The sequence below is a fragment of the Cervus canadensis genome, chromosome 8, assembly GCF_019320065.1.
Source record: "Cervus canadensis isolate Bull #8, Minnesota chromosome 8, ASM1932006v1, whole genome shotgun sequence".
In the NCBI taxonomy this organism is placed as follows: domain Eukaryota; kingdom Metazoa; phylum Chordata; class Mammalia; order Artiodactyla; family Cervidae; genus Cervus; species Cervus canadensis.
In genome coordinates this window covers 85137685-85165059 of record NC_057393.1, presented here as the reverse complement: position 1 = coordinate 85165059, position 27375 = coordinate 85137685, and the positions used below count along the sequence as shown (strand labels likewise).

The window sequence follows — 27375 nt, the reverse complement described above, 5'->3', positions numbered from 1 at the left end:
TGGGTCGAGTTTAAAAAAAAAAAAAAGAAACCTGCTTGATGAGTGTACTTTTAGGTCAGAAGTCCTTAATTACCTGGTAGGTCTTCAGTCTCCCCGAGTTGCCAGCCAGCCAGTGGACGATGTCCCTGGAGATAACATACCCCGACCCACATGCAAAAGCGGGGTATGCGGGGCTGGGGTACTCCAGCTCCTGCCACTTCCCGGTCCGATCAACTGCCCAGTTCAACCTGAAACTGAGACTCAAAGTAAGCTGGCTTGCGTTGTTCGGACACGGGCCCTACCTACCACTGGTTAAACCCGAGTCCTTAATTGATGCTACAAAGGAACAAGTTACAGAAGCAAAGAAAGGAAAAAGCTTATTTTTTGGCCTGAGGAATTAAGTATCTAGTGGTGTTTTTATAAAGAAGACTGGTATGTTAAATTCTCTCATGGAGTTTCTGAATCATCTTGCATAGATATATTAAAAAATAAATGAAAAATAAATTACCACTCCATATTTAGAGACACAGCAAATGGTTTCAGAAACGTATCATACATTTAAGGAATAGCAGTTTCTAATTTCAGTAGTAGGGCATGGTGATAAAAAGTCACATTAATTTCCCCCTTCATTACATTAGCCTGAGGTTTTCCATTTAAAATAGTTTTTTCCCCTTTAATTATAAATTAATAAAACATAGTAACTTTGGAGCCTAACAAGGAAATTTCCTATCTCAACCACATTTTTTTCTTAACTACATGTGCTCAGTACATGAAATGAACATTGATGGGCTAACAATGTTTAACTTACTTTCCCCACCAAAAATTAGGCCCATCCAGATTCTTGAGGGCGATTCTATTAAACACAGCTTCCAAGTCTATGTAACAGTCATCATCCGTCTTGAGCAACAGATCAAAGCTGGTTGTTTCCACAGTCCTGTTGGCGAAAAAAGGAATACGGTGTCAGGGCGCCCCTCCAACATCAAGAGCCTCTGCCCTAAGAGGAGACTGCCGCCAGCTACAGTCCTCACTTGGTGCTAGCAGAGTGGCCTAGCAGACGGGTGCCGAGCCAATCTGCAAAGGCGTTAAGGAAAAAGAACACGGTGGGGAAAAGCTTTGGCTTAGATGGAGCATACAATCAAATGCTTCTTAGGCCTTGCGCAGGACAGGCCAGCATGTCTGTCAAGCAGCAGGACTCTGCCCCTTGCATTCCTAACAGGAGGCCTGCGTGAGCAGACAGGTGCCTTTCACAGAACACTGGCACACAGGAGAATGTCCTTTGCTGCTATCTGTACCATACGCAGGTGTTTTATGGTGTTTAAAAGGCTGAGTCAAAACACTGAAATACATTTTCCCTTAGAAATGATCTTCAGTAATTCAGCCATCACAAATGACTTCTGGACGGCACAAGAGGGTGATTTCATTTATCTACACATTATAAAGTATATAATGGCAACTACAGACAAAACTGACTCTTCAATTTCACACTGCCAACCCCTGTACCTCTTTGTTAAAAAACCCAGTCTTTATAAGAACCAGTAAAATGACAGAAATTTGAGCTAAAGAAATCTGGAGAAAAAGTTTCATTAGGTCACAGAATGGTGAATTTTAACAACAGATCCACAACCAAAAGCATAACCCTATGTTTCTAAAGTTTTATTTTCAGTTAACAGCAGAAGATATAGATACTATTTACTTGCTAATCAAAAATAAACTTCCGTGATGAAGGACACTGGGGTCACTGATGGAGCCCCTGGATAAAGATGAGTGAATAACAAAGATGTCATTTACAGTGTGGAGGGTAGACTGGGGACTGACTTCTGGGAAGCAGGTCTGGACGCACAGCCTGTTAATAGGTCCCTGCAGTGTCCTGGCAGACATGAAGGCCCAGAAGAGACAGTGGCAGAGACACTAAGATCACAGAGAGATGCAAGCAGAAGAGACAAAACCTGAACTTCTACAGTTGAGAATCGGCTCCCTATAGAAAGCCCTAGCACTCCGCAGTCCTGATCTCCACCTGGACCTCCATTACCCCTCCTCCCCTGTTTGTGTCCTTGCCTTGGCCCCACCAGCAGAAGCCCCATCAGTGGCCTCAAGCTAAAAGAATGTTCTTCTTGCTGCAGCTGTCAAACTTAATCCTGGCATTCTGGGCATACCCACACTTCCAACTCTTACTTATATCTCCCCTCTATCCACAAGAGGACCCCAAAATTATACTGACTTGCCCCAGCTATGAACCTACATAAATGAATTTAACTGTCTACCCCTCAGGACCAGAAGTTGGTAATTTCTCATGAGCAACAGAGAAGAACAGAAGGGACAGACTTTGGGGCTCATCAAGCAACAAGCTCTCTGATAAAGTTTTTTAAAAAAGACAAAAGATGTGAGTATACTTAATGTGTTTGATCTAGACAGAGTTTGAAGGTTTTACATCTACAGTCAGGGTAGACAGTATCAGAGGCTCAACAGAAAGTTACGGACTCGAGAGTAACAGTAATATTAACAACTACTTGTGTTCAATTAATAAGTTACTGTATACTTATTGTTGGTATTAAAAGGAGTTACAACCAAGACCCAAGAAATACTGGAGGGTCTGGGAAGTAACAATATGGTAGACTCTAAGGGTTGTTGAGTTTCATCGTATTAAAAGTTTTGGAATCAGGGCAGGTAGTTTTTCAATGAGTGGAGGACAGAACAGAAATACAATGTGGATGTTCAGCTGAACAGAACTCAGATCAGTAACCTGGGTGTGAGTGACTGTCAGTGGGAGATATTGGGTGGGTGGGGATGAAAACCACTTTCAAACTCACTGATTTTCACCTAATGTTGGCTCCCGACAACTATGGGAAAGTAGGAATGACGCAAAGTGAACCATCTTTTACCTTGCTTTTGATTAACAGCACTCACATTATGGATCTGCTAAGAGAAACAAGGCAGCAGCATTTCAGAAAATTAGTCCTCACAAAGAACTAGGGTATGATAGAACACATCACAGGTGCTCAGGGCTCTTAGGTTAGTTTAAAAAATCTCAGTGAAAAAAATAAAAATAAAAATAAATCTCAGTGGTTTGATGTTATTGATAAACTGCTTCTACATCAAAAGAAAAATAAAACAGCACCTACCCAACATTTTTATAACATACCATCTATAGAAGTTCAGTAATTTTGCAGGAACATTTCGATAAGTGTCGACAACATCCACAAACACAATATCATCATAGAGGCTGCTTTCTTCCTTTAGTAAGGCATCCTCCTCGTGGAGATTATGTATATGATCGAGAAGTCTTCGAGGGCGAGAATGAAGGGTTTTTAAAAGAGCGTCGCCTTCTAAAAAGAGTTGGAGAAAAGAGCTACTGCAAGCGTAAGACCCAGAACTTGTAATATTGCCACACTAACACTCCTCCCAAGGCAACCTAACAGAAAACATGTGTTAGGAAATTTGAGGGAGAGAAACCGGAACTCCCACACACTGTTGGTGGGAGGATAAACCCACGGACTCACTGTGAGGAGCAACTCAGGAACACCTGGTTAGGCTGAAGGTGTCCGACTGTGTAAGTCCAATTGTAGATACATCCCCAGAGACATTATTTCACACGCTCACAAGGGTATTTATGGCAGCACTGTTTGTGACAGTGAAAAATGGAACCAGTCTAAATGCCTACCGATAAGAGAATGGCTGAATCATGGTATGTTCACATAATGGGATATAGCAGTTAAAAAGTTAACCTGCAGAGCAGCACTGCTCACAACGGCCAAGCCAGGGGAACGACCCAATGCCCACTGACGGGTGAAGGGTAAAGAAGGCGTGGTACATATGTACAATGGAGTGCTACTCTGCCACAGAAAAGAAGGATATAGCCACTTGCAGCACCATGGACGGACCTCGAGATTATCATTCTAAGCGAAGTAAGAAAGCAAAGGACAAATCCCACACAGCATGACTTGTATGTAGACTAGAAACAGGACAAATGAAATTATTTACAAAACAGAAACATTCACAGACACAGAAAACAGAACTGAGGTTGCCAAAAGGGAAAGGGAGCAGAGAGTGGGATAGACTGTGAGTTTGGGGTTACAGATGCAAACATTTCATACACAGAATAGATAAACAACACCTACTGTGTAGCACAAGGAACTATATTCAATATCCTGTAATAAACCACAATGGAAGGGAATATGAAAAAGAAGCATACACACACACACACACACACATATCTAACTGAAACACTTTCTGTACAGCAGAAATTAACACATTATAAATCAACTATACTTCAATAAAATAAATTTTAAAAAAATCAAACTGATCTTGGATGTTAAGAGGAACAGCACTAAAAAATAATGCTGAGTGAAAAAAAGTATTTTGCCAATTGCTATATATACCATAGGTATAAATTATGAAATACTTAATCAAAACTATATGTCATAGGAGTTACGTACATATGTAGTAGAAAGTAGGATAGTAAGACTGGGAAGGATGCACATGAGCTTTAGGACAGTGGTGTCCTCTCTGAGGGGAGCAGGAGGAGCAGGGGTAGGAAGTCCTAGGAGGGAGGGGCTTCAACTCTATCTAAAATGCTTCATTTCTCCAAAAAAAAAAAAGCAAATATGAAAAAATGTAAACATGTTAGTTCTAAGCAACAAGGACATGAGTGTTTCTTATAGCACTATTTCTGGATTATCTGTGCTATTCCATAATAAAAATGATTACCAATGTGCTTAAAAGACATTTTAATTACCATCTCACAAGCTAATGAATCATTTGTCACATTTGTGCACGGACTGTCCTCAAATAAGGCAGCAATTCTTTCACTGGCACAGGATTTTGTCAACTCAGAAAATTAGAAAATCTCTGAAAAATGACAAATGGGTGGCTGAGCAGCAGGGAAGTAAACTGAGCGGTATTTAGTGCTCCACTCTGTAACTGCAGACAGAGAGCCTGGGGGTGGGGCTGAGACCTGTTTCTGATTCTGCCACTGTCTGTGGGATCCTGGACACACTGCACGTTTCTGGGCCTCAGCATTCTCATCTGTAAAAGGGGGAGCTGGACTAAGTCTGTGGTTCTCAGGAAAGCTTATGGAATACAGATGTCTAAGCCCCAAGCCTAGAGAGCCAGCGGAGCCCAGGAATCTGTGTTTCTAACCTGTGACTTCCTGTAACTTTGATGTAGGTGGACCACAAAGGACCCTTTGAGAAGCATAGGCCTAAATGATCTTGGGTCCCTTCTCAATTCTTACTGTAACATCCTGTCACTTTAAAGGTAAGGATAAATATACACAATTTAACACTTGGAGGAAAGTAGAAGTGTTATAAAGTTATGGCAGTAGGAAAACGGTTGGTAACAAGAGCAGAAATTAAATACAGGCTTTTCCAGTAACAGACTGTACAATTTGGCTTATATTGCATGTATCTGGAAACTAGTATACTATCTGTGTGTTTTAAATCTGACCATCTGTCTAGGTGCTATCTACAAGAATCATACAGTTTACAGCCTCTCAAACTTTAGAGGCTTTAAATCCATCTAGCAAGCCTGTTAAAATACAGGTATCTGAGCTCCAATCCTGAAGACTCTTAACTCTCCAACCTGAGGCAGGGCCCAGCCAGAGATGCTAACGCCCAACAAAATTTGAGAATTTGTGTAGCATGTGATTCTTGTAAACAGTGCATAAATTCTCAGATTAAAAAAAAAAAATTATAGTCAGCTTTTCAGATATATCCAGTACATGAGAAGTAAAATCTATTCATTCTAATTCCTTTACCCTAAAATTGAGGTATTTTTCTCTTGTCTGAAAGGGGTTTTTCTCACCCAAACCTTAATCCTTTGGCCTCAGAGAGAAAATTTAAGATAACCAGTTGTTCAAGGCACAGTAGCTGCTCCCTGTGGAATAGTTCGGTGCCAGAAGTCTCATGGGCCCCTCAAGTTTTTAAAGTCTCCTGACGGTACAGAGTTGACATAACTGGCACAAGAAAGAAAGTTGCTAGACATTAAGTCAGATGGTGTGTACACTTGTACCCGCCCCCAAGTGTGAGCTGTTTTATGAACCTGGCCTCCTGACCTGAGTTTTCCCCAGGTGACCCATTAGCTAGTCTCTGGTGAGCTAAGTTGGTACCACCCCTGGCAGAGCGGTCTCATAGTTTTATGAAAAATCTCTGGACTAAAATTAAGGATCCCTAAACTTTACATCTTGATGTTTAATGGCAAGTTTGTGGGCAAAACCTATGTACCTGTTCTGACTTTCCCTTAGGGGTGATGTAAATACGGTGAGGGGACACTGTATAAATAAAGATGCTAGAGAAAAAAAAAAAAAGGTGCCACAGCCCGCTCACATCTTCAAAGTACATGCAGTGGCCTCAAATAGAGCGTTCTGTCTCATCCTCAGTCCTGCACATTAAAGGAGTCCCCCTGAAGAACTGCCTCTCAGAGTATGGACTCTGCTTTGCTCAGTCACCTCAGGGTGACTTTAGGGGAGCTGGGTCCAAATCCTTTCCTAGAAATGCCTGATCTGCAGAGCTCTGAGAAATCAGGCAGGACCACCACTGGGCACCTTTGATCTGTAAGTGATGATCAGGACAAGTGACCACCAGCAGCTACAACAGCTGTTCTTAGGGGTCACTGATGCAGAATTCTCAGAAGTTCACAAATGTGGGTATTTCCAGAAGCATCACTGAAGACACACACAGCGACTCCTTTTTGAGGGTGATAGAAATGGTCTGGAATTAGTGGAGATGATAGCAGAATGCAGGATATACTAAAAAGTATGGAATCAAACACTTGATAAACTATATGGTATGTGAATTATTTGTCAATAAAAACTATTTTTGATAACTAAAAAAGGAAAAGATTACCTTTCATGACTAAAGTATGAAGATGAAGTAGGTGAGATTCCGTATGCTTTTCAACTTTCAACCAGCTGACTTACCCTGAATAGTATAAATAAAACCACCTGCAACTCCCTCCACACCTTCCATGAATTCATGAGGCAAGGCACCCTCCCCAGTCTGAAAGAGACGAGAATATAAGTGCTTGAAGCTTCATGACTATAAATACATTCCTTACACTTGAAAATTAATTTTGCAAAATTCATAATGTGACTCCACGGCACATGAATCCATCTAAGATGCTATCAGGATATCAGCATTCCACTTTTGCTGTTGTTGTCTAATTATTACAATGTCCAAGACAGGTATACCGAATAATCTCCAGACTGGTGTTCAGAATTCCAGCTTACACAGAATCATATTCTTGAACTTGCTACCAACATTATTACCAAAACCAGCTTTATTTTACATCCCCAAACTCCCACACTTAAAAATAAAATTACTATCATGTTTGAGTACTTGGAGATTGAAAATGCCCGTGAGTTCAAATACACCAGGCACATTTTAAAGTGTCTGCTACCATATAGTGAAAAGCTGTCTAAGCCAATAGTTGAACCAGACTACTGATGTTGAAGGTGCCCAGAGATTACTGTGCCAACAGCCAACAACAGTCCTATCTACCTCTCAGCTTTGGAGGAGCTGTTGTTTTTAGAAATATGCCTCTTTTCACCTCATAGGTTACCCAAGGCCCTTACTTGAAGTGAGGGGCCTCACCTTTGGGTGTTACCCCCCAGCATGTCTACCAGCTGCTGAAGGCTGGATCAGACTGTCGGTCATGCCTCAGCACATCTACAGCATTTTTTCTACATACTCACCCGATCAAGAGGCCTTACTGCCTGCCTAGTCCCTTTTTGAACAGATCCTTCTAGCAGAGCTCTACTATACAAAGTAATGTTTTAAGGCCAGCAGAGACACAAGTGTTCTGGGGTGACTGAGGTAAATCACCATTTAATTCAGAATATGATTTGTAGCTGAACGTGCAGAAAATTTCTAGAGGTGAATGCTACAGATTCCAACTTTGTAGAAAAGATTGTACACTCTTGGTTTTTTTTTTGCGGGGAGTGGGAGGAGTTGTTTTTTTCTTTTTCAAAGGAAAAAAAAAATCTTTTTCAAAAGATTGCACACTTTTTTGGTGGGGGGTTGGTTATTTCTTCTTTTTAAAAACTGTACACACTATACTGTTTTGTGTAGAACTTGACAGTACTTTATTAACTTCTATCTAAAATGTCACATCTTGGCTTTTATTTTGCCTTTGAAAATTTTCTGAGGTTATTACTTGCTGGCAAGGGAGCAAGACTTAGGAAAACTTACAGCTCTGTGCATTTATGATGAAAACCTTTATTTGCACATGGGTTCCTTAGAATAGGCTCCTAAGCAGTCAAATTTTTCTTTTTTTCCTCCAGTTAGCTGAGTGTTTAAGCTACTGTTAACCCTCCACAAGGCTTCCTGTTGGCTCAGATGGTAAAGAACCTGCCTGCAATGCAGGCGACCCAGGTTCAATCCCCTGTGTCGAGAAGATCCCCTGGAGAAAGGAATGGGTACCCACTCCAGTATTCTTGCCTGGAGAATTCCATGGATAGGGAAGCCTGGCGGGGTATAGTCCATGGGATCACAAAGTGTTGGACACGACTGAGCTTTCACAGCCCTCCACAATCATATTTATTCCCAAAGCAGATCATGTGAATCTTTACCTTAAATCTAGCCCAAAACTCAGAAGTAAACTGATTTCCTTTTGTGCAATCAACTGAATAGTATAGAATTCTGTGATGTTTTGCATATTTAAGTTTCACACACAGAAAAGGAGACAAGAAATTCAAGGCACTTGCTTTGAAAATAAGGAAAAAACCCTACAAATCCATGAAACACTGTATATTAAATAGGGGACATTTCATAATCAAGGATGAAATCCTAAACATGGCCTACAAGGCTAAGGCTGTAATTACACTTGAATGTGTGGGTCTGTCTGTTTAACGTCTTTCTTCCTCACTGGACTGTAAATTCCCCTGTGGGACAGTTATGGATCTCCCAAGATTGTGCTTGCCTCACAATGAGTATGCCATAAATGTTTCCTGAATGTATAATGTATAATAACAAACCTCATGATTTTCATTTCAAATTCAAGGATTAATTTATGTGAATAAGGTTAATATTTAATGAAATGTACTAAGCCTGTGAATTTAAACGCCAAGTGCTTTCCTAATCATTAGGCCAGAATTCAAGGAGAACAATTCTATAACCGCACCACACCATCACTTATTTATTTAAAGTTCATCATTTTAAGTCTGCTTATACCTTTTTATCATCCTACACTTACTCTGAGAAATCTACCTGTCTGTTTTAAGTTTTAAGAAAATCTGGCAAATGAAAAAGGAAAACCACAAAGCCCAGCAATATAAATGGTGGTGAATATTCAATCTTACCTTCTAACACTTTTATCCATAGTATTCTAACTGACATCGTACTGATGTTAAGTGAGACTGAATACTCTAAATACTGAGGAAGTGAACTTAAAAAGATGTTAACCTAAAAACTAATGCGAAAATAAAACATCATACTTCCTAAAATGCACTAATCTTAAGGCAAACTGTCTATGAAGGTTGAAGCTATAAAATCCCGGAACATTTCAGTTTTTCATCTTTTACTATTGGTGACTCAACAACACTTTCTATTACATACATTCTAAACATAAGATTCATTGTTCCATATGAGTTGGTGTCAAAATAAACTTAAAAACATTTTAGGGTATTAAAGAACGCTAAGGTATGCTCAACAACCTAAATTAAAAAAGGAAGGACTTACTGTAATGACTCTGAGAACCCCTCCTCCATCATTAACTGTCACTCTGTGGAGATTTCTTGACACGAGGCCTTGGAGGTCTTGGCTCTCCCACACGATCGTACCTTCAAAGCTCTTTTGTAGAAAGATGAACACAGAGTCAGTTTCTTTATTGCTGTCATTTAGGTCTTAAGTAAGTTTCTGGGGAAAAGTTTTTCTAAGACACAGTTAGAACTTTTATTGTGCACTCCAACACACCAATAGTAACATTTTAGTATATATCTTGGAGTCTTTTTTTATGCACATCTAAATCAACACTTTCAAAGACCTTTCTCTGACAGTTTTACATGCTGCTGTTCTGTCATTTCCCACTGCATCAAAGGCTTTTCCTTCTGTGACTGCAGCTGTTACGACTGCTCTTCTTCAAGGGCTGGTTCCAGCGCCACGGAGCGAGTGCATCCTGAGTCACTCCGACATCTCCCTACCGTCACACATTTTTGGACCCTATCAAATACCTACTCAAACAACATGAGGCGTGTTCTGGTGTAAATGTTTATTTTCCCCAATAAATCTGTTTTTTTTGTTGTTGAAAATAAATCCCCAATTTTCTGTATGACACAGGGAACCCAAAGCTGGTGCCCTGTGACAACTAGAGGGATGGGATGGGAGGAAGGTTTTAAGAGGGAGGAGACAGACGTGTGTACCTATGGCTGATTCATGTTGATGAAAGGTAGAAACAATCACAATACTGTAAAGTGATTATTCTCCAACTATAAAGAGATGAAATTACTAGGACAATAACAGAGAGCCAAATTGCCTGTCATTAGCAATTTATAAGAATGCCTGGTTTCACTCTCCTTTTCCCAGTATGGGATATTAGTAAAAGAAGAGAAGTTTAAGCTAATTTAGTAGATTTAAAGAAATGATTTTTTAATTGGCGTTCTTTTGATTTTTGGGAGGGGTGCCATGTGGCATCGAGTCCCCTGACCAGGGATCGAACCTGCACCCCCTGCAATGGAAGCACGAAGTCTTAACCACTGGACCGCCAGGGAAATCCCTGTTCCTTTTGATTTTTAATGATGTGTATCAATTATACCATCTCTTCTGGGAACTGCCTTGTCATGCTTCTTTACCATTTAACCACTGAGTTTTATATATTTCTTATTAATCTGTATGAGCCTGTAATAAATTACCTTAATCCTGTAATATTTTATATACTATTTTTCCAGAATTGTTTGCCACTTCATATTATAGGTTTCTTTGTTTTTTCTTTCTTTGGCCATGGCACAAGGTTTGTGGATCTCAGTTCCCCAACCAGGGGGTTGAACCTGGGCCACCACAGTGAAAGTGCCGAGTCCTAGCCACTGGACCGCCAGGGGATTCCCAGGTTTAAAAAAAAAAAAATCCGTAATTTTTATCTTGTCAAATCAGACAAGCTTTTCCTTAGTAATCATTACTATTAAAATTGGAACTTAGGAAATTACGCTCCCGTCCCTCTTTTGAATTCTAGTGTCTTTTAATCTCTCTACAATTCCTGTTTTTAGTATCTGTGCATAGCTAGCTCCTCGGTCCTGCCCAGGTCTCAGCTCCATGGTCGTCTCCCCAGGAAGGCTTTCTCTAGAGACTGAACAGAAGGCAGCCAATTCCCAAATTCTATCACATCAGCCTGTCTTCTTTTCTTAATATTTACTTTGGCTGCACCGGGTCTTAGTTGTGGCATGTGAAGTCTTAGCTGCAGCGTATGGGATCTAGTTCCCTGACCAGGGATGAACCCAGGTCCCTGCATTACGACTGTGGTCCAGTCTTAGCTATTGGACCATCAGGGAAGTCCCCAGCCTGTCTTATTTTCTTAAAACCACTTACCACTCTTGATATTTATTTTTCTATTGCCCATCTAACTGCTCCTCCCACTAGACTGCAAACAGCAGAGAGCAGCGATCTTGTCTGTCTTATCAACCGGCATCTAGAATGTCTGATACCAGGCATTACTCAAGTAAGTAGGTGAATGACACTGAACTCAAAAGCAAGTAGAATTCTGGTATACAATAGGACATAAAAGATACAGTTTTAGCATCCTAAAAACATTTCATGTATTAAAATTAAAAGATAAAATACTTTATGGTAGTGTTTCATTCAACCAGCATTATAAGGGAAGTAGACAGAACTGAACTTGTCCCATAAGCTAGGGCAATGATTTGCAAGCTTTTTTTTAAAAAAAGACAATAAAACTTCTCTACCACAAAAGATAAGAACATTGAAAGAATCTGGATTCCTCGGGCAGTGTGTCATTTTATATTTTGCAAATGTATCCTTAAATTTCATTATCTCTGAAACTCCTGGTGTGCGTTGCAGAGCCTTAGGGCTCCTCAGAGCAGACTCTGCAGACATAGCCTGTGTCATCATTTCCCAGCCTTTACAGCAGAGAAGATGGGGCCTATGTAAAAGGGCTGCTGGAGGATCAGTGATAAAGCGTATAGTACACAATGCATTGCCTTTTTAAAAGATTCCATTTCCTCATCTTACTTTCTTAGGTCCTGCTTACTTTCTTAGGTCCTTACTTAGGTCCTGCTCACTTCTACACTTCCCCGGGTGACCTTAGCTCTTTATTAAACTTGATGTTCATTAACCTCGATCCTTTCTGTAAAAACAAGAAAATGTCCTCACAAATAGATAATGTACACAGAAGCATTCTTAAAAGCCGAGGAAGAGGACTTCCCTGGTGGCCCACTGGTTGAGCGTCTGCCTTCCAAAGCAGGGGGTGCGGATTTGATCTCTGCTTGGGGATCTAAGATCCCACCTGCCATGGAGCAACTAAGTCTGCACACTGCAGCTGCTGAAGCCCGCATGCTCTACAGCATGTGTGCCACAACTAAGAGACCCCCTATGCAGTTTAAAAAAGACTGTGAAGAAATACGCCTACTATGCTGTACAACAGATGAATGACATCATATTCTTTTAACTTTTCTATATTTTTGTCAGGTTTTCAACACTGAACAAGTATTACTTTCAAACATTTTCATATTTTTATAATCAGGAAAAGTTTTTTTTGTAACTAAACACATGTATAAAACTAAGTGAACTTGGGGTCCATCTTCTCTCAGACATGAGCCATTATTTAAACTTCTCAATGTCTACTATGTACCAGGCTGTGGGCTATGTATTTGAAGATTAGGAGAAAAAAAGAAATAGCCACATCTTTAAGCAAGCATAATATGCCATAACATGCTCAATAACAAAGGAAAGTCACTGTCTGGGGAGGTCAGACAGAACTTCAACGACTATGAGAGCTGAGCTACATCTTAAAGGAGTTTGAGTCCAGAAAAATAGGAAGGAGGCAGATAAAATAACAAATGAAAGGGGAGACTTGAAACAGCACTAGATAGTCAGAAAAATATTAAGCAGTGCACTACTGCTAAAGCACAAGGCTGAGGAAAGAGAATAAAAGACAGGCTGAGGTCAGCTCTGTCTGCTACAGCAGAGTCTGTTCTTTACCGAAGGCAGTGGGGCGCACAGACGGTTACAAGAACAACAGTGACACAGTCATATTTGCAGTTTTAGAAAGGTCACTCCAGTCTCAGAGAGGCAAGAGAGTGGAGGTTCGTACGGAGAGTGGTAACTGAGTTATTTCAAAAATCCAGGTGAGAATAAGCAAACACCTATCTTAGGAATTAAGACTGCTGAGAAACTCAAACTCACAAATAAATGTGAAGATATTCCATGATCATTGATTGGAAGAATTAAAAATGTTAAAATGTCAGTACTGTTCAGTGCAATCCCTATCAAAATCCCAATAGCAATTCTCACAGAAATAGAACAAACAACCCTAAAGCTTGTAAGGACTCATGAAAGACCTTGAATAGCCAAAGCAATCTAGAGAAAGAAGAACAAAATTGGAGGCCTCACACTTCCTGATTTCAAACTATGTTACAAAGCTATAGTAATCAAAACAGTATAGTACTGGCATTAAAAACAGACACATAGCTCAATGGAACAGAATAGAGTTCAGAAATAAACCTACACATACACCGTCACTTAATTCACAACCAAGGGACTAAGAATATACAATGGGAAAAGGACAGTCTTTCTTTTTTTATTTGGTTAAATAACAAACACTGGTATGGATGAAGCACAAGCTGGAATCAAGATTGCCAGGAGAAATAGCAATAACCTCAGATATGCAGATGACACCACCCTTATGGCAGAGAGTGAAGAAGAACTAAAGAGCCTCTTGATGAAAGTGAAAGAAGAGAATGGAAAAGTTGGCTTAAAGCTCAACATTCAGAAAACTAAGATCATGGCATCTGGTCCCATCACTTCATGGCAAATAGATGGAGAAACAATGGAAATAGTGAGAGACTTCATTTTTGGGGGCTCCAAAATCACTGCAGATGGTGACTGCAGCCATGAAACTAAAAGACACTTACTACTTAGAAGGAAAGTTATGACCAACCTAAGCATATTAAAAAGCAGAGACATTACTTTGCCAACAAAGATCCGTCTAGTCAAGGCTATGGTTTTTCCAGTGGTCATGTATGGATGTGAGACTTGGACTATAAAGAAAGCTGAGCTCCGAAGAATTGATGCTTTTGAACTATGGTGTTGGAGAAGACTCTTGAGAGTCCCTGGGACTGCAAGGAGATCCAACCAGTCCATCATAAAGGAAATCAGTCCTGGGTGTTCACTGGAAGGACTGATGCTGAAGCTGAAACTCCAATACTTTGGCCACCTGATGTGAAGAACTGACTCATTTGAAAAGACCCTGATGTTGGGAAAGACTGAAGGTGGGAGGAGAAGGGGACAACAGAGGATGAGATGGTTGGATGGCATCACTGACTCGATCGACATGGGTTTGGGTGGACTCTGGGAGTTGGTGATGGACAGGGAGGCCTGGTGTGCTGAGGTCCATGGGGTCGCAAAGAGTCAGACATGACTGAGCGACTGAGCTGAACAAACATTTATTTCTCACAGTTCTGGAGGCTGGAAAGTCCAAAATCAAGTCACCAGCACATTAAGGTGTCTGATAAGAGCCAGCTTCCTGATTCATAGGTAGCTAAGACAGTCTTTTAAAAAAATGTTTAGGTCATGCCATGCAGCATGCATGCTTTTTGTTTCCTGACCAGGGACTGAACCTGTGCTCCCTGCATTGGGAGTGTGGAGTCTTAACCTCTGAAATCGGGAAGTGCCAAAAGGAATGGCATTGGGAAAACTGGACCGCTGACGCTGCACACAAAACTCAACCCCAAAAGGGTTAAACACTTGAACCTAAGACCTGACACCGTGAGACTCCTATAAGAAAACAGGCAGTAAGCTACTTGCCATCAGCCTTAGGTATGATTTTTTTAATTTGACACCAAAGCAAAGGCAAAAATAAACATGTAGGACTACATCCAACTAAAAAACTCTAGACAGCAAGGGAAACTATCAACAAAATAAAAAGACAGCCTACCAAATGAGAGAAAGTATTTGCAAATCATAAAATATGTAAGAACCCACACACCTCTGTAGCCAAAAACCCAAAGAATCCAAATTAAAGAAAGGGCAGAGTATCTGACATTTTTCCAGAGAAGACATTCAAATGGCCAATAGGTACATGAAAAGGTGCTCAATATTACCAAATCATGAGGGAAATGCAAATCAGAATCACAGTAAAATATAACCTCATACATGTTAGAATGGCTAGTATCAAAGACAAAAAATAACAAGTGTTGCTGATGTGATGTGTAGAAAAGGGAATCCTTGGGTACTCTTGGTAGAAATGTAAATTGGTGCAACCATTGTGAAAAAAGGTTTGAACTATTATATGATCCAACAATTCCACTTCTGGGTATCTATTCAAAAGAAATGAAAATACTAACTTGAAAAGATGTATGTGCCCGCATGTTCACTGCAGCTTTATTTGTAACAGCTAAGACATGTAGGCAACCTAAGTGTTCATCAAGGGATGAATGGATAAAGAAGATAAGGTATTTATATACAATGGAATATTATTCAGCCATAAAAAAGAATAAGTCTTGTCATTTGCAACAACACGGATAAATCCCGAGGGCATTACGCTAAGTGAAATAAGTCAGACAGAAAAAGACAAATACTATCTCATTTATCTAAAACAAACAAAAACAACCAGAATTCATACACACACAGAATAGATGGGTGGCTGCTAGAGGTGGGGGGTAGGAGGTAGCTAAAATGGGTAAAGGTGATCAAGAGGTGCAAACTTCCAGTTACAAAAAAAGAAGTCTTGGGATGTAATGTACAGCACAGTGACTATAGTTAATAATGCCGTATTACATATTTAAAAGTTGCTAAGAGATTCTTGCCCTTGAAATCCCATGGACAAGGGAGCCTGGGGGGCTACAGTCCATGTCACAGAGTTGGACATGACTTAGTGACTGAACACCGAGGCAGATCTTAAAAGTTCTCATCACAAAAAAAACTTTATAACTGTGTCTGGTCGCGGGTTATTATCTAGACTTGCATTGATCATTTTGCAACATATATAACCATTGAATCATTATACTATATACTTTAATAAAATGAATGTCAGTTATATCTCGATTAAAAAATAAATTTAAAGAGACTGCCCTCTGAGTTGAACTAATTAAATCCTAATAGTAAAGAAAAAAATGTTCCTAGTAACTGGGAAGAGCTCTAAGGTTGAAGCTTAATTAGTAAAATCAATACCTTATAACACTAAAGGAAAGCTGGTTTCAGAGAGAATTCTGGCACTGCAGCTATGTCTAAGGGGAGAAAGATACAATAACTAGAAGATATGAAGCCTTCTGGTCACATCCCACTTGAATGAGAAAGTTCTCAAAAACACCCACCTCCCACTGCTGTAATCAAATTCAACGCCCAAACTAACAGTTCAGATTGTTTTTTAGGTGCCTTGACATACCAGGAAGAAGGTTCCCAGCTAGTGGCCTTAAGCATGCAAACCACTTTAATGTGCTAACACCCATTAAACATGAATCAACAGACACTCCGGTTTATACACTCTACAAGGTCAACGACAGGACCTGAAAGCTAAGTCCTAGACTCTTAACTATATGAGGCTGCTTTGGGTTAATCCTGAGTCTTTCTCCTGGAAACAACCACCTCTTCCCCTTGGAATATATCACGCTCTTATAAAACAGTGATAAAATTTGGAAGGACTGACACCAAATATGTTTCAGTTCAGTTCAGTTCACTCAGTCGTGTCCGACTCTTTGCGACCCCATGGACCACAGCACACCAGGCCTCCCTGTCCATCACTAACTCCTGGAGTTTACTCAAACTCATGTCCATTGAGTCGGTGATGCCATCCAATCATCTCATCCTCTGTCATCTCCTTCTCCTCCTGCCTTCAATCTTTACCAGCATCAGGGTCTTTTCAAATGAGTCAGCTCTTCGCATAGAGTTTCAGCTTCATCAGTCCTTCCAATGAACACCCAGGACTGATCTCCTTTAGGATGGACTGGTTGCATCTCCTTGCAGTCCAAGGGACTCTCAAGAGTCTTCTCCAACACCACAGTTCAAAAGCATCAATTCTTCCGTGCTCAGCTTTCTTTATAGAACGGTTCTATGAAGACCTACAAGACCTTTTAGAACTAACACCCAAAGAATGATATCCTTTTCATTATAGGGGAGTGGAATGCAAAAGTAGGAAGTCAAGAAACACCTGGAGTAACAGGCAAATTTGGCCTTGGAGTACAGAATGAAGCAGGGCAAAGGCTAATAGCATTTTGCCAAGAGAATGCACTGGTCATAGCAAACACCCTCTTCCAACAACACAAGAGAAGGCTCTACACATGGACATCACCAGATGGCAAACACTGAAATCAGACTGATTATATTCTTTGCAGCCAAAGATGGAGAAGCTCTATACAGTCAGCAAAAACAAGATGGGGAGCTGACTGTGGCTCAGATCATGAACTCCTAATTGCCAAATTCAGACTTAAATTGAAGAAAATGGGGAAAACCAAATATGTTTAGGATAAAGAATTGACAGGGCTTAGTGAATGCTTGGATATGAAAGCTGAGGATAAATTTCATGATTCTGGTTTGGATACCTGAAAAACAAAAGGAGATACTATGACCCAGGACTGAAAATACAGGAGGTGAGAATGGGTGGATGGAGATGCTATCACCACTAGAACACCCAGGGGAACTTCCAAGTGGAGGCGTTCAGCTGAAGTGCATACAGAGTTCATAAGAAATATGGGCTGCAGACAGTAACAAACAGGTGGTAACAGATGAAACTGCCTAGAAGAATGAATAAAATAAACAGAAGGCTGGATATCAGCTCTTAATGATTAATGTTTAAGAGGAAAAAAAATGAGGAATAGGGAAGAAGGACAGGGTCAGATCAAGCAGAACCAGAAGGATGTATATCATATTGGGTTGGCCAATATGTTCACTCTGGTTTTCCCAAAAGACGTTACGGAAAAACCCAGCAAACTTTTTGGCCCAACCCAACATAAGCTAAGAGAAAACGGCAGTCAACTCAGGTAAGGACTCAAAGTGTCCCCTGGAGGTAGCAATTAGGTCACCAGGAATCTTTGTGATTGTAGTTCCAAATGAACCATATCAAAGTAAAAAGCTATGGTAACCCCAAAAAGCTTCAGCTTGAAAATAGAAATCTGGCAAATATGACAAAGCAAGTAATTCTCTTGTCCAGTCCATTCGACTGACGCTTGGCACCTGACTGCTATTTCTCCCGCCTGGCGCCCAACTCCATCTTCCTCGACTGGGCCCCAGTATAAGATCCGTAATATTGAGCAGGGACTTCCCTGGTGGTCCAGTGGCTACGGCTCAGTGCTCCCGATGCAGGGGGGCCCAGGGTAAACCCTTGATCAGAGAACTAGATCCCGCAGGCCGAAACTAAGAGTTTGCATGTCGCAATGAAAGATCCTGCCTGATGCTGCAACTAAGACCTGGGGCGGCCAAATGAATAAATATTAAACATGTTAAATTGAGTAGTTACCATAAACACTCATTGGCTCAAAAAGTGATCCTGGTTCATTCACTCAACTTACAGAACCTGCCAGTTGTTTTGTTATGAGGGAAGGGAAGAGCTCTACCTTCTCCACCTCTCCTATACCTGCTCCATGTCACTGTTACATTTCTGTTCCCCACTTCTCTCAAACGCCTTCTTCCTACTCTCTGACACAAAGTAATCACTAAGCGAGGAATCTCTACAGATGTGTAACACCTTATTTATGACAATTCCCTGCTAAGATCAAGAAATTAAAGTAAAAGGTAGGGAGACTTCTGGTCTTGAGGTCTATTGGACTTGAGACTTGAGTCTTGAGACTATTGGACTTGAGGTCCAGTGGTTAAGAACCTGTGCTCCCAATCGGGGGCCTGGGTTCAATCCCTGGTCAGGAAACTAAGATTCCACATGCTGCACAGCATGACCCAAAACAAGTATCCCTTGAAAGCGCATATCAAATATGCAATTGCTTCTGAAAATAAAAACATAATTACAAAAGTAAAAGGTGGGAAAGAACAGCACAGTGCAGACTGTAAAAAAGAGCTCTCAAGTTCTCTCACCTGTAACATAAGTGAGCTATCTGCAACCCATGTGGTCCTTCTTCTGTGTCCTATTTCTAACTCATCATGCAAACCAACAGAGTAGCTTAAACATACACAGTATTTTTGCGCCTGTAACCATTAACAATTTCTTATGGCCTGCAGAGATGACTACCGCTGAAGAATTTCAACTTCCATAAAAAATAAGTATGTAAGTACCCATGATACTGACAATACTGTCTCTAGTGACTTGGGTTTAATGAACAGTCTTTTTATTGCAATTAGTTTCCAGGTTCAGGTGCACTACCAAGAGAAATATGAAATTAGAGAAATACTTTAAGAGGAACACACAGCAGTCTCTATTTAAATGTGCAACGCCCCCCGCCACTAAGAATTCTGCTTTAGTGAGTCACACAACAAAAATTCTGCAAGAACCCTGCTTATTAGCTGACAAGCCACACTGCTGACATGTTACTCCAGCAGACTGTGAAGTCTAGAGAGAATATGATGATGAACAAATTATCTACTTCTCCCTCGCAACTGGGATCAATGATCTGTTTTTCTTTGGTTATTCTCTGCTGATGATATATAGGCAAACCTACATCACTATCACTTTTTTCTGTGCAACTAAGTCCAACGAGGGCTTGATGCGGCAAAAATGAATATATACGTGAAATTAAACAGGCTTGCAATAAAACCAGGATTTTGTATAAAAGGAAAGTATTTTATTTTTTTAAAGTTTTTTATTTCAATAAGGCTAATAAGGCTATTTCAGGACATTTAAAAAACAGATATATAGAAGAAAATAAAATTCATCCAGACGAGATCGGGAGCGTTCAGGGTGGTATGGCCGTAGACACAACTGAGCGACTAAACAACAGCCCTCACCAGTACACAAGCTGCCTCAAGGGTAGGGATTGTTGTACTATGTCCTCAAGCAGACCCAGCGCTTGGCATACACTAAGTGCTCAAAAAATATTTTCTGAGTAAATGAGTTAACAGATCAAAGAATGACTTCCTTCAAAAACTGAAATCCGGCATTTCCCTGGTAGTACAGTGGTTTGGGTCCGTACTTCTAAGGTAAGTGATGTGGGTTTGCTCCCTGGTCAGCGAACTATGATCTTACATGCAGCAGAGCAACTAAGCCTGTACCCTGCAGCTACTGAGGCCACACGCCACAGCTAGAGTCCCCACGCTGCAGTGAAAGACCGCGCATGATGCAACAGGGGTCCCCTGTGCTGCAACTAAGACCTGACCCAGACAAATTAACAAATATTTTTAAAAACTAAAAAAAATTAAGTTCTTGGTGAAAATGAACAATGTCTCAAAAAAATAAAAACTGAGATCCAACACTTGGCCAATCCTTAGTTGAACCACTATTCTTAATTAAGAGATACCTTTGATGGTGCATACTTCCTTTAAATAGGGAAAAAGTTCATATATGAATTTTAAAAAGGACACAAACAGGTACACTCATATAATGCTGATGACTATTCAAATGGATACAAACTGCTAAACTATTCTCCAAAAGAAAATCATACGCCTCAAAAATATGTAGAAATTTGAACCCACAATTCATCCTAAGAAAACAAGCAGTTTGGTACCCAAAAGAGAGTGTAATGATGTTCACTACAGTCTTTTTTATAACACTAAAAACTTGGAAATTTTTTCTGTTTCAGTTTTGTTTTTCTTTACATGTTTTTCAACAGAAGTTCACATATAGGTGAGATAAAGGAGCTCGCTTTGACTGTCATGGAATTAACATACACAGTTTGACTACCAGTACTCAGCTCCAAAGATCCGCAGCACATTATAAAATGCGTGACTTTGCTGTTGCTCAAGTGTGAACAGCACCCACGTGACCAGTGGCAGAAAAAGGCTCCCTGGTTAGCCAGCAGGGCTGGTCAATCATCCAGCTTCCACATCTTAACTCAGCTTTGGTGTCACTGGGTGAACACCGAAGTTGACAGACGGTGTCTGCCAGAGAGGACTGGGAAACTGAGCCCTGCACAGCGGTTCCAAAACACTCTGCTCAGAAAGACAGACTGGAATAGCCTGGAAAGGCTGAGGCTGGCAGCTAACGGTCTGTTCATGTCTAACTGTGTCGTACACAATGTGATACAGCCACATATGGGCTTAACTCCAGGGCTGATGAGGCCCTGGCAGCAGAGGAACAGTTACGGTTCCAACCTTGCCATTAGCCTGTCCGCACTTCCCTCCACCTCCTTGTTGTTTAGATAAGCAACCATGAACAGTATCAGTGTCTCTCTAACAACCACACCTACTACTGGCCTTTGTCACTAAGGCAGTCATGCAGGTTCCGCTGAAGCAGCCATGGTGACATGCAATGCTTCTCAAAGCGTGGTGGGGAACCTTTGGGGCGCCATGAAGCTCTCTGGTTGGTGGGAGGAATGCAGAGGGCTGCGGCTTAGTACACCCCTGCTGTAGTGGCATCTGTCACGCTGGAGAGCTGTCCTGGCGGGAGAGCATCAAAGGCCCGCCTCTAAGCACATCCCCAGGGCGTCACGGCCCACGGCAAGACCAGAGTCTCCCCGTTACAGTACCTCAGGTAAGATGAACTGCTCCACGGGTTTGTACCACAGCTTGTTCACCTGCACACCACAGCTCGGAGGGCTGAAGCGGGCAGTGAAGAGGGCCTCCTACAGGGTGGGTGGGGAGAAGACAAGGAGAAATACTTCACATCAGACGCAGCAAGTTTTCACACAGCGGACATTCTAAATTCTCAGTGGCCCCAACCATGGCTACTAACATTGAACTACTGTGGCGTAGACATCATTTGGGCTTTCCAGGGCAGTCATGGTTATTAAGTAAAGCTATTTAAGATCACCAAGGCTGTCATGAAGTTCTAAAACGCTAAATATAAGCCACATAATCTTAAAAAAATAAAAATGACACCTTGAAATAAGGAGCATCAAGGAAAATGTAAGGTGTTAAGTTAAGCCAACTTAACTTAACTTAGTTAACTCCAACTTAGTAAACTTAACTCCAAAGGGTTAAGAATAAACTGAAAGATCATAGACTTCCACATAGAACAGAGGTACTCAGGAATCACCCTTCAAAAAGAACCTTTAGAAGAACAAACAGAAACAAAAATGGGAACATTAAAAAAAGACTGATTCTCATTGTGTCTATTGTTTTCTTTGGGTCCTTCCTTTTTGTTTTAGGCAAGAACATTTCCTTCTTCTCATAGCTATTCTTAGATACCAATTTGCTACAGGAGATGCTTCTGTTAAAGCTATCAAGACCATGCAGAAGTTCAGAATGAAGGGAGTTTAAATGAATTAAGCCTATTTCTTTCATCAACATCAGTCTATGGCAATGCAGTGGCAATACTTTATATACCGTGACTAACTGTGAACCCACTGCAGTCCACCAGATCTCAGTCTCTTTGGAGAGACTCTTTGGACTCTTTGGAGAGTCCTTAACCTCTCTTTGGGTAAAAAAATATGGCAACTAAAAATTAAATCAACATGATAAAAATATTGTACATCTGAATCAAACTACTTGAGTGACAACTCAAAAAGACTATAGGGGCTTCCCTGGTGGTTCAGTGGCTAAGACTCCATGCTCCCAGTGCTGGGGGTTCAGGTCTGATCCCTGGTCAGGGAACTAGATCCCACAGACTTCAATTAAGGCCCGGTGCAGCCAAATAGATAAAGAAATAAAAGAAGTTTAAAAAAAAAAAAACCCACTACATATACTAAGACAATTAATCATGAAAAAAATTCAGGATTGATCCTAATTTCTAGGTAAGGTTGACAGTGGAATTCAGAGTACTGCTCTTGCAGTTACCTATTTGAGCTTCAGTATCAATGCAACCTTTAACCACAATGATATATGAACTCCTATACTTAAGCAATAAAGCTCTCTTCACTAGAATCATAATGGCTGGAATCGTCATTAAGATTTGCTCCCTCTCTTATATTCATGTCATTAAACACATTTACAAACTAAACAAGTTCTTTAGAGGATGAAGGAATACAACAAACAAAAAATCTAATATTAAATTGATCTGGGTGTTTATTGGTGACTCTGACATTGTATGTTAATAACAATCAAACTTAACACACAAAAATTTTTTAAACATGCCTAAAAAAACTGTACAGTGTTCTGCTTCCAGTGACAACAAGCCAAGTCTCCTATAGATAACAATTACGAATAGCAGACAATACATTAAAAAAAAAGAAAAGATCTGAAGGCACTGGAACATACACAAAGGACACACACTGGCGGAAAAGCAATACCCAGAAGGTGAGAAAGTCACTGGATCTGCTTCCCCTATTTTTTTTTTAATGGCTCTCTGTCTGAGGCATACCTCAGGGGGCAAATAATTCTGAAATAAGAACTGCAGTCTTTCTGGTTGCAAATCAGAAGACAGAGTGGAGGCAAACACACCGGCTAACAAGTGAGGAAGAAGAACCCAGAAAGGAAAGGGTCACAGAGTTCTCAGTCCTTCCTACGAACCCTGTCCTAGACTGCGGCTGAGTCAGGAAATACACATTTGAAGCAGAATCTGAGCAGCCCATCTAAGTCCAAGAGAACCGACCAGAGACGTCAGCTGCTGCTCACTGCAAGGGAGAGAGGGTTCAGAATCTATGCCCAGCAATTTAACTGACAGCTAAAAGGAACAAACAAAGCAACTCTCCTCAAAGACTATAACAGGACCCACAATCCTACAATGAATTATTCACAGTATCTAGGATACAATCCAGTTACGCGATGTAAGATAAAACAGGAAAATGTTGCTGTATGCAAGAGAAAAGATGATAATCAACAAAGACAAGCCAAAATGACTCAAATTTAGTATAGCAGACCAGATTTTAAAGCAGTCATTAATACTCTAGCTCAAAGCCACAGAGAAAATATGCTCAACATGAATTTAGAAAAATAAGAAACTTACAAAAATGGGTTATTTTGGAGAAAAGGAAACTACACGTAACTGAAATCCCAGAAGGAACAGACAGAAATGGGGCTGGGAAAAAATTTTCTTTAGGAAAAAGAGCTGAAAGTTCTCTAAATTTGCTAAAAGACATAAATTCACAGGTTGAAGAAACTTGGCAAACCCTGAGCAGAACACACAGAGAAAAACCACACCAAGATATAACACAGCCAAACAGCATAAAACCAAGTATGTATAAGGAGAAAGTCTTTAAAGTAGCCAGGACGGCCTTCTCCTCTAACATACACTTAGCTGTTTAGAGCACAAATTACAATACTGTGTTGTGTGATTTATAGCATACATGGATATAAGGTATATGGCAATTAGAACAAAAAGATGGGGAACAGTAAATGGAATTATATAGTTGCAAGGTTCTTATATTTTACACAAAGGGGTACAATGCTAAAGAAGACTGAAAAAAGTTCAGGACATACATTGTAATTCTTATGTCAACCAGACTGACACAAAATAACACAAAGAGCTGTAGCTAAAAGGAAAATGCTATGCTAAGTCACTTCAGTCCTGTCCGACTCTGAGCGACCCCACAGACGGACCCTCCGTCCCTGGGATTCTCCAGGCAAGAACACTGGAGTGGGTTGCCATTTCCTTCTCCAATGCATGAAAGTGAAAAGTGAAAATGAGGTCACTCAGTCATGTCCGACTCTTAGTGACCCCATGGACTGCAGCCCACCAGGCTCCTCCGTCCATGGGATTTTCCAGGCAAGAGTACTGGAGTGGGCTGCCATTGCCTTCTCTGTAAAAGGAAAATAGAAATATTAAAATGGAATTCTAAAAAATACTCAACCCAAAAGAGGTAGAAAAGGAAGAAAAGAGAAACAAAAAACACAGGATAAACAGAAAACAAATAACAAAAAGAAAAACTGAAATCCAACCACTTTAGTAATTGCCTTAAGTGTAAATGGAATAAATAGCCCTTGTAAATAGCAGGGATTCTCAGACTGGATAAAAAGGAATACCTAACTATATGCTGCCCATAAGAAACACAATTTCCAGCCATATATAAAAGGGATTAATACATCATGATCAAGAAGAATAGCAAGTTGCTTTAATACTCCAAAGTTAATAAATGTAACTCAACCACAATAAAAGAATAAAGGAGAAAAACCCCGGAAACATCCCTGTTGCCCATCAACAGAACAGATAAATACCATGTATTGTTGGAATACAACTCAGCAATTAAAAGAAGGAAGAGGAAAAATCTGCTGATACATACAATAACATGGATGAGTTTCAAAAACATCATGTTGAGTGAAAGCCTTACTCCGAAGAGTGCTTAGTATATGCTTCTATTTATAAATGAACTCCTACAATAGGCAACACTAGCCCGTGGTTTAAAAAAAAAAAAATGAGAACAGTGATTGCCTCTAGGGAATGGGGCAGGGTGACAGGAGGCTGGATTACAAAGGTTTATGTAGTTTATGCACATTACACTCTGTGATTTTTTCAAACCATAAACAAATATTAAAATCTAGTTAATGATAAGCACACTGAAGTGTTTAGGGCTGAAATATTACTGACGCCTGCGAGTTAATCTAAAACACACTTTTTTTTTTTTTTGGCTGTGCTCTGCAGTGTGTGGGATCTTAGTTACCTGACCGGGGATGAAACCTGTGTGCCCTGCCTTGGAAGTGCACAGTCTTAGCAACTAGACCACCACTTTTTAGGAAAGTCCCTAAAATATACGTATTTTTTAAGATGATAGATGGATGAATGACTATAGATGTCATAAAGCAAATACAGCAAAATGTTAACTACTGTAGAATTTACTTGGTAGATACATGGCGTGCGTGCGTGCTTAGTCACTCCAGTCGTGTCTGACTCTCTGCGACCCCATGGACCATGGCCCGCCAGGCTCCTCTGTCCGTGGGATTCTCCAGGCAAGAATACTGGAGTGGGTTGCCATTTCCTTCTCCAGTGATAAAGTATGAAGTGAGTTGAAGTGGTGAGTGAAGTGAAGTCACTCAGTCGTGTCCGACTCTGTGACCCAGTGGACTGTAGCCTACCAGGCTCCTCCGTCCATGGGATTTTCCAGGCAAGAGTACTGGAATGGGTTGCCATTTCCTTCTCTGGATATATGGCACTCACTGTATAATTCTTTCAAGATTTTTATAGCTTAAAGTCCAGGGACAGATCTTTTCAAATATAATGCCTTGCTACACTCCTTCAGACAAACTCTGAACAAATCTGAGGAAACAAATGGGTTTCCTCAAATATCAGAAACAGTAAGCCCAGCTGTCTTAAACTTTTATTTCCTCTATGCTCTTATTATAAAAAAGATCTGACGTATCTGTTAGCCTGTATTATGGTGATAGACTTTTAGGGTTGGAAGGAAGAGGCAATCATACTTGCTTACACCTACGAGTCCCAAATATTTAATAGTCATCAACAGCTTTTTAAATTCCTTAGGCTTTCAGGGATTTTAGGTTGGAAATTTCTAATCTGGTCCAACTCCTCCTTTCCCAGGTATAACATGTTTATTCATCAGTAGTCTCTTCTCAAACCAGCATTATGACACATTACACTACAATGTACCTAATCATAAGGGAAAACAGGTGGAAGTCTCCCAACCTAAGCACTGCCACAAGGAAAAAGCTGATGATTTTGAAAAATAAAAATGGGGAAAAGCATGTTCGAAGCAGTGCATACCTCCTGTTCTGCCTGATAAAGCTTGACAGTGATGTTCCTCTGGAAACCCACATCACTGGCATCGTAAAACACCCCGAGACTCGTAATAACGATTGGATAGAGAACCCGGAAGCTCACGCTGACAACTCGGTCCTCAGAAAGCCCTGATGAAGCGTCTTCCGAAAGACTGAATGCTTCAATCTCCTGATTTAGAACTAAGGAAGTAATAATGAGAAAAGGAGTTTTACACAATCAAACACAATCTTTTACTTTACCAATATGAAGTACGCTTGATAGCAAAATCTAGATTTGTTATATAATTCTTTCACAAATGGCAATACATTTTTTAAGTGCTTCAGAAATACTACTGCTTTCAGAAAGAAAAAAAAAAAACTTTATTTTTTAACAACAAAATTTTCAGCCACATCTTAGCAAAATAATTATTAGAGGTACTTTAATAAACTTTTGCATATGCATATGTGCCTCTGTATGTATAAACACTATAGGGGAATATTAAAGGTTGGATAAATGGGGATATTAAATACAGTACTAACTGTAGTCATAAATAATGAGTACATTTAGTCTTGCTCTGCAAATTCCAAAAATCCTACTGCACGATGAGCAATTTCTGTG

The 27375-nt window shown here is 40.4% G+C and overlaps 1 protein-coding gene and 1 long non-coding RNA gene across 5 annotated transcripts in view; one reads left to right on the top strand and one right to left on the bottom strand.

The window, feature by feature from the left end:
• Positions 1–27375, bottom strand: part of B3GALNT2 (beta-1,3-N-acetylgalactosaminyltransferase 2) — a 54384-nt gene that overhangs the window by 4351 nt on the left and 22658 nt on the right. Inside the window, exons 4-10 of one of the 4 annotated variants that reach the window (XM_043477052.1) lie at positions 26764–26957; positions 21701–21796; positions 9651–9761; positions 6893–6971; positions 3119–3302; positions 788–913; positions 74–233 (exon numbers count right to left, since the gene is read on the bottom strand). In XM_043477052.1, the coding sequence (XP_043332987.1) occupies positions 74–233; positions 788–913; positions 3119–3302; positions 6893–6971; positions 9651–9761; positions 21701–21796; positions 26764–26957 (950 nt within the window). Of the gene's footprint in view, positions 1–73; positions 234–787; positions 914–3118; positions 3303–6818; positions 6972–9650; positions 9762–21700; positions 21797–26763; positions 26958–27375 lie in introns of those variants that run through there. The other 3 variants (XM_043477053.1, XM_043477054.1, XR_006270938.1) reach the window with 3 other exon arrangements.
• Positions 2152–10219, top strand: LOC122446622. Its single transcript, XR_006270939.1, has 3 exons — positions 2152–2359; positions 5143–5232; positions 10009–10219. It is a non-coding gene; the product is annotated as an uncharacterized LOC122446622 (long non-coding RNA).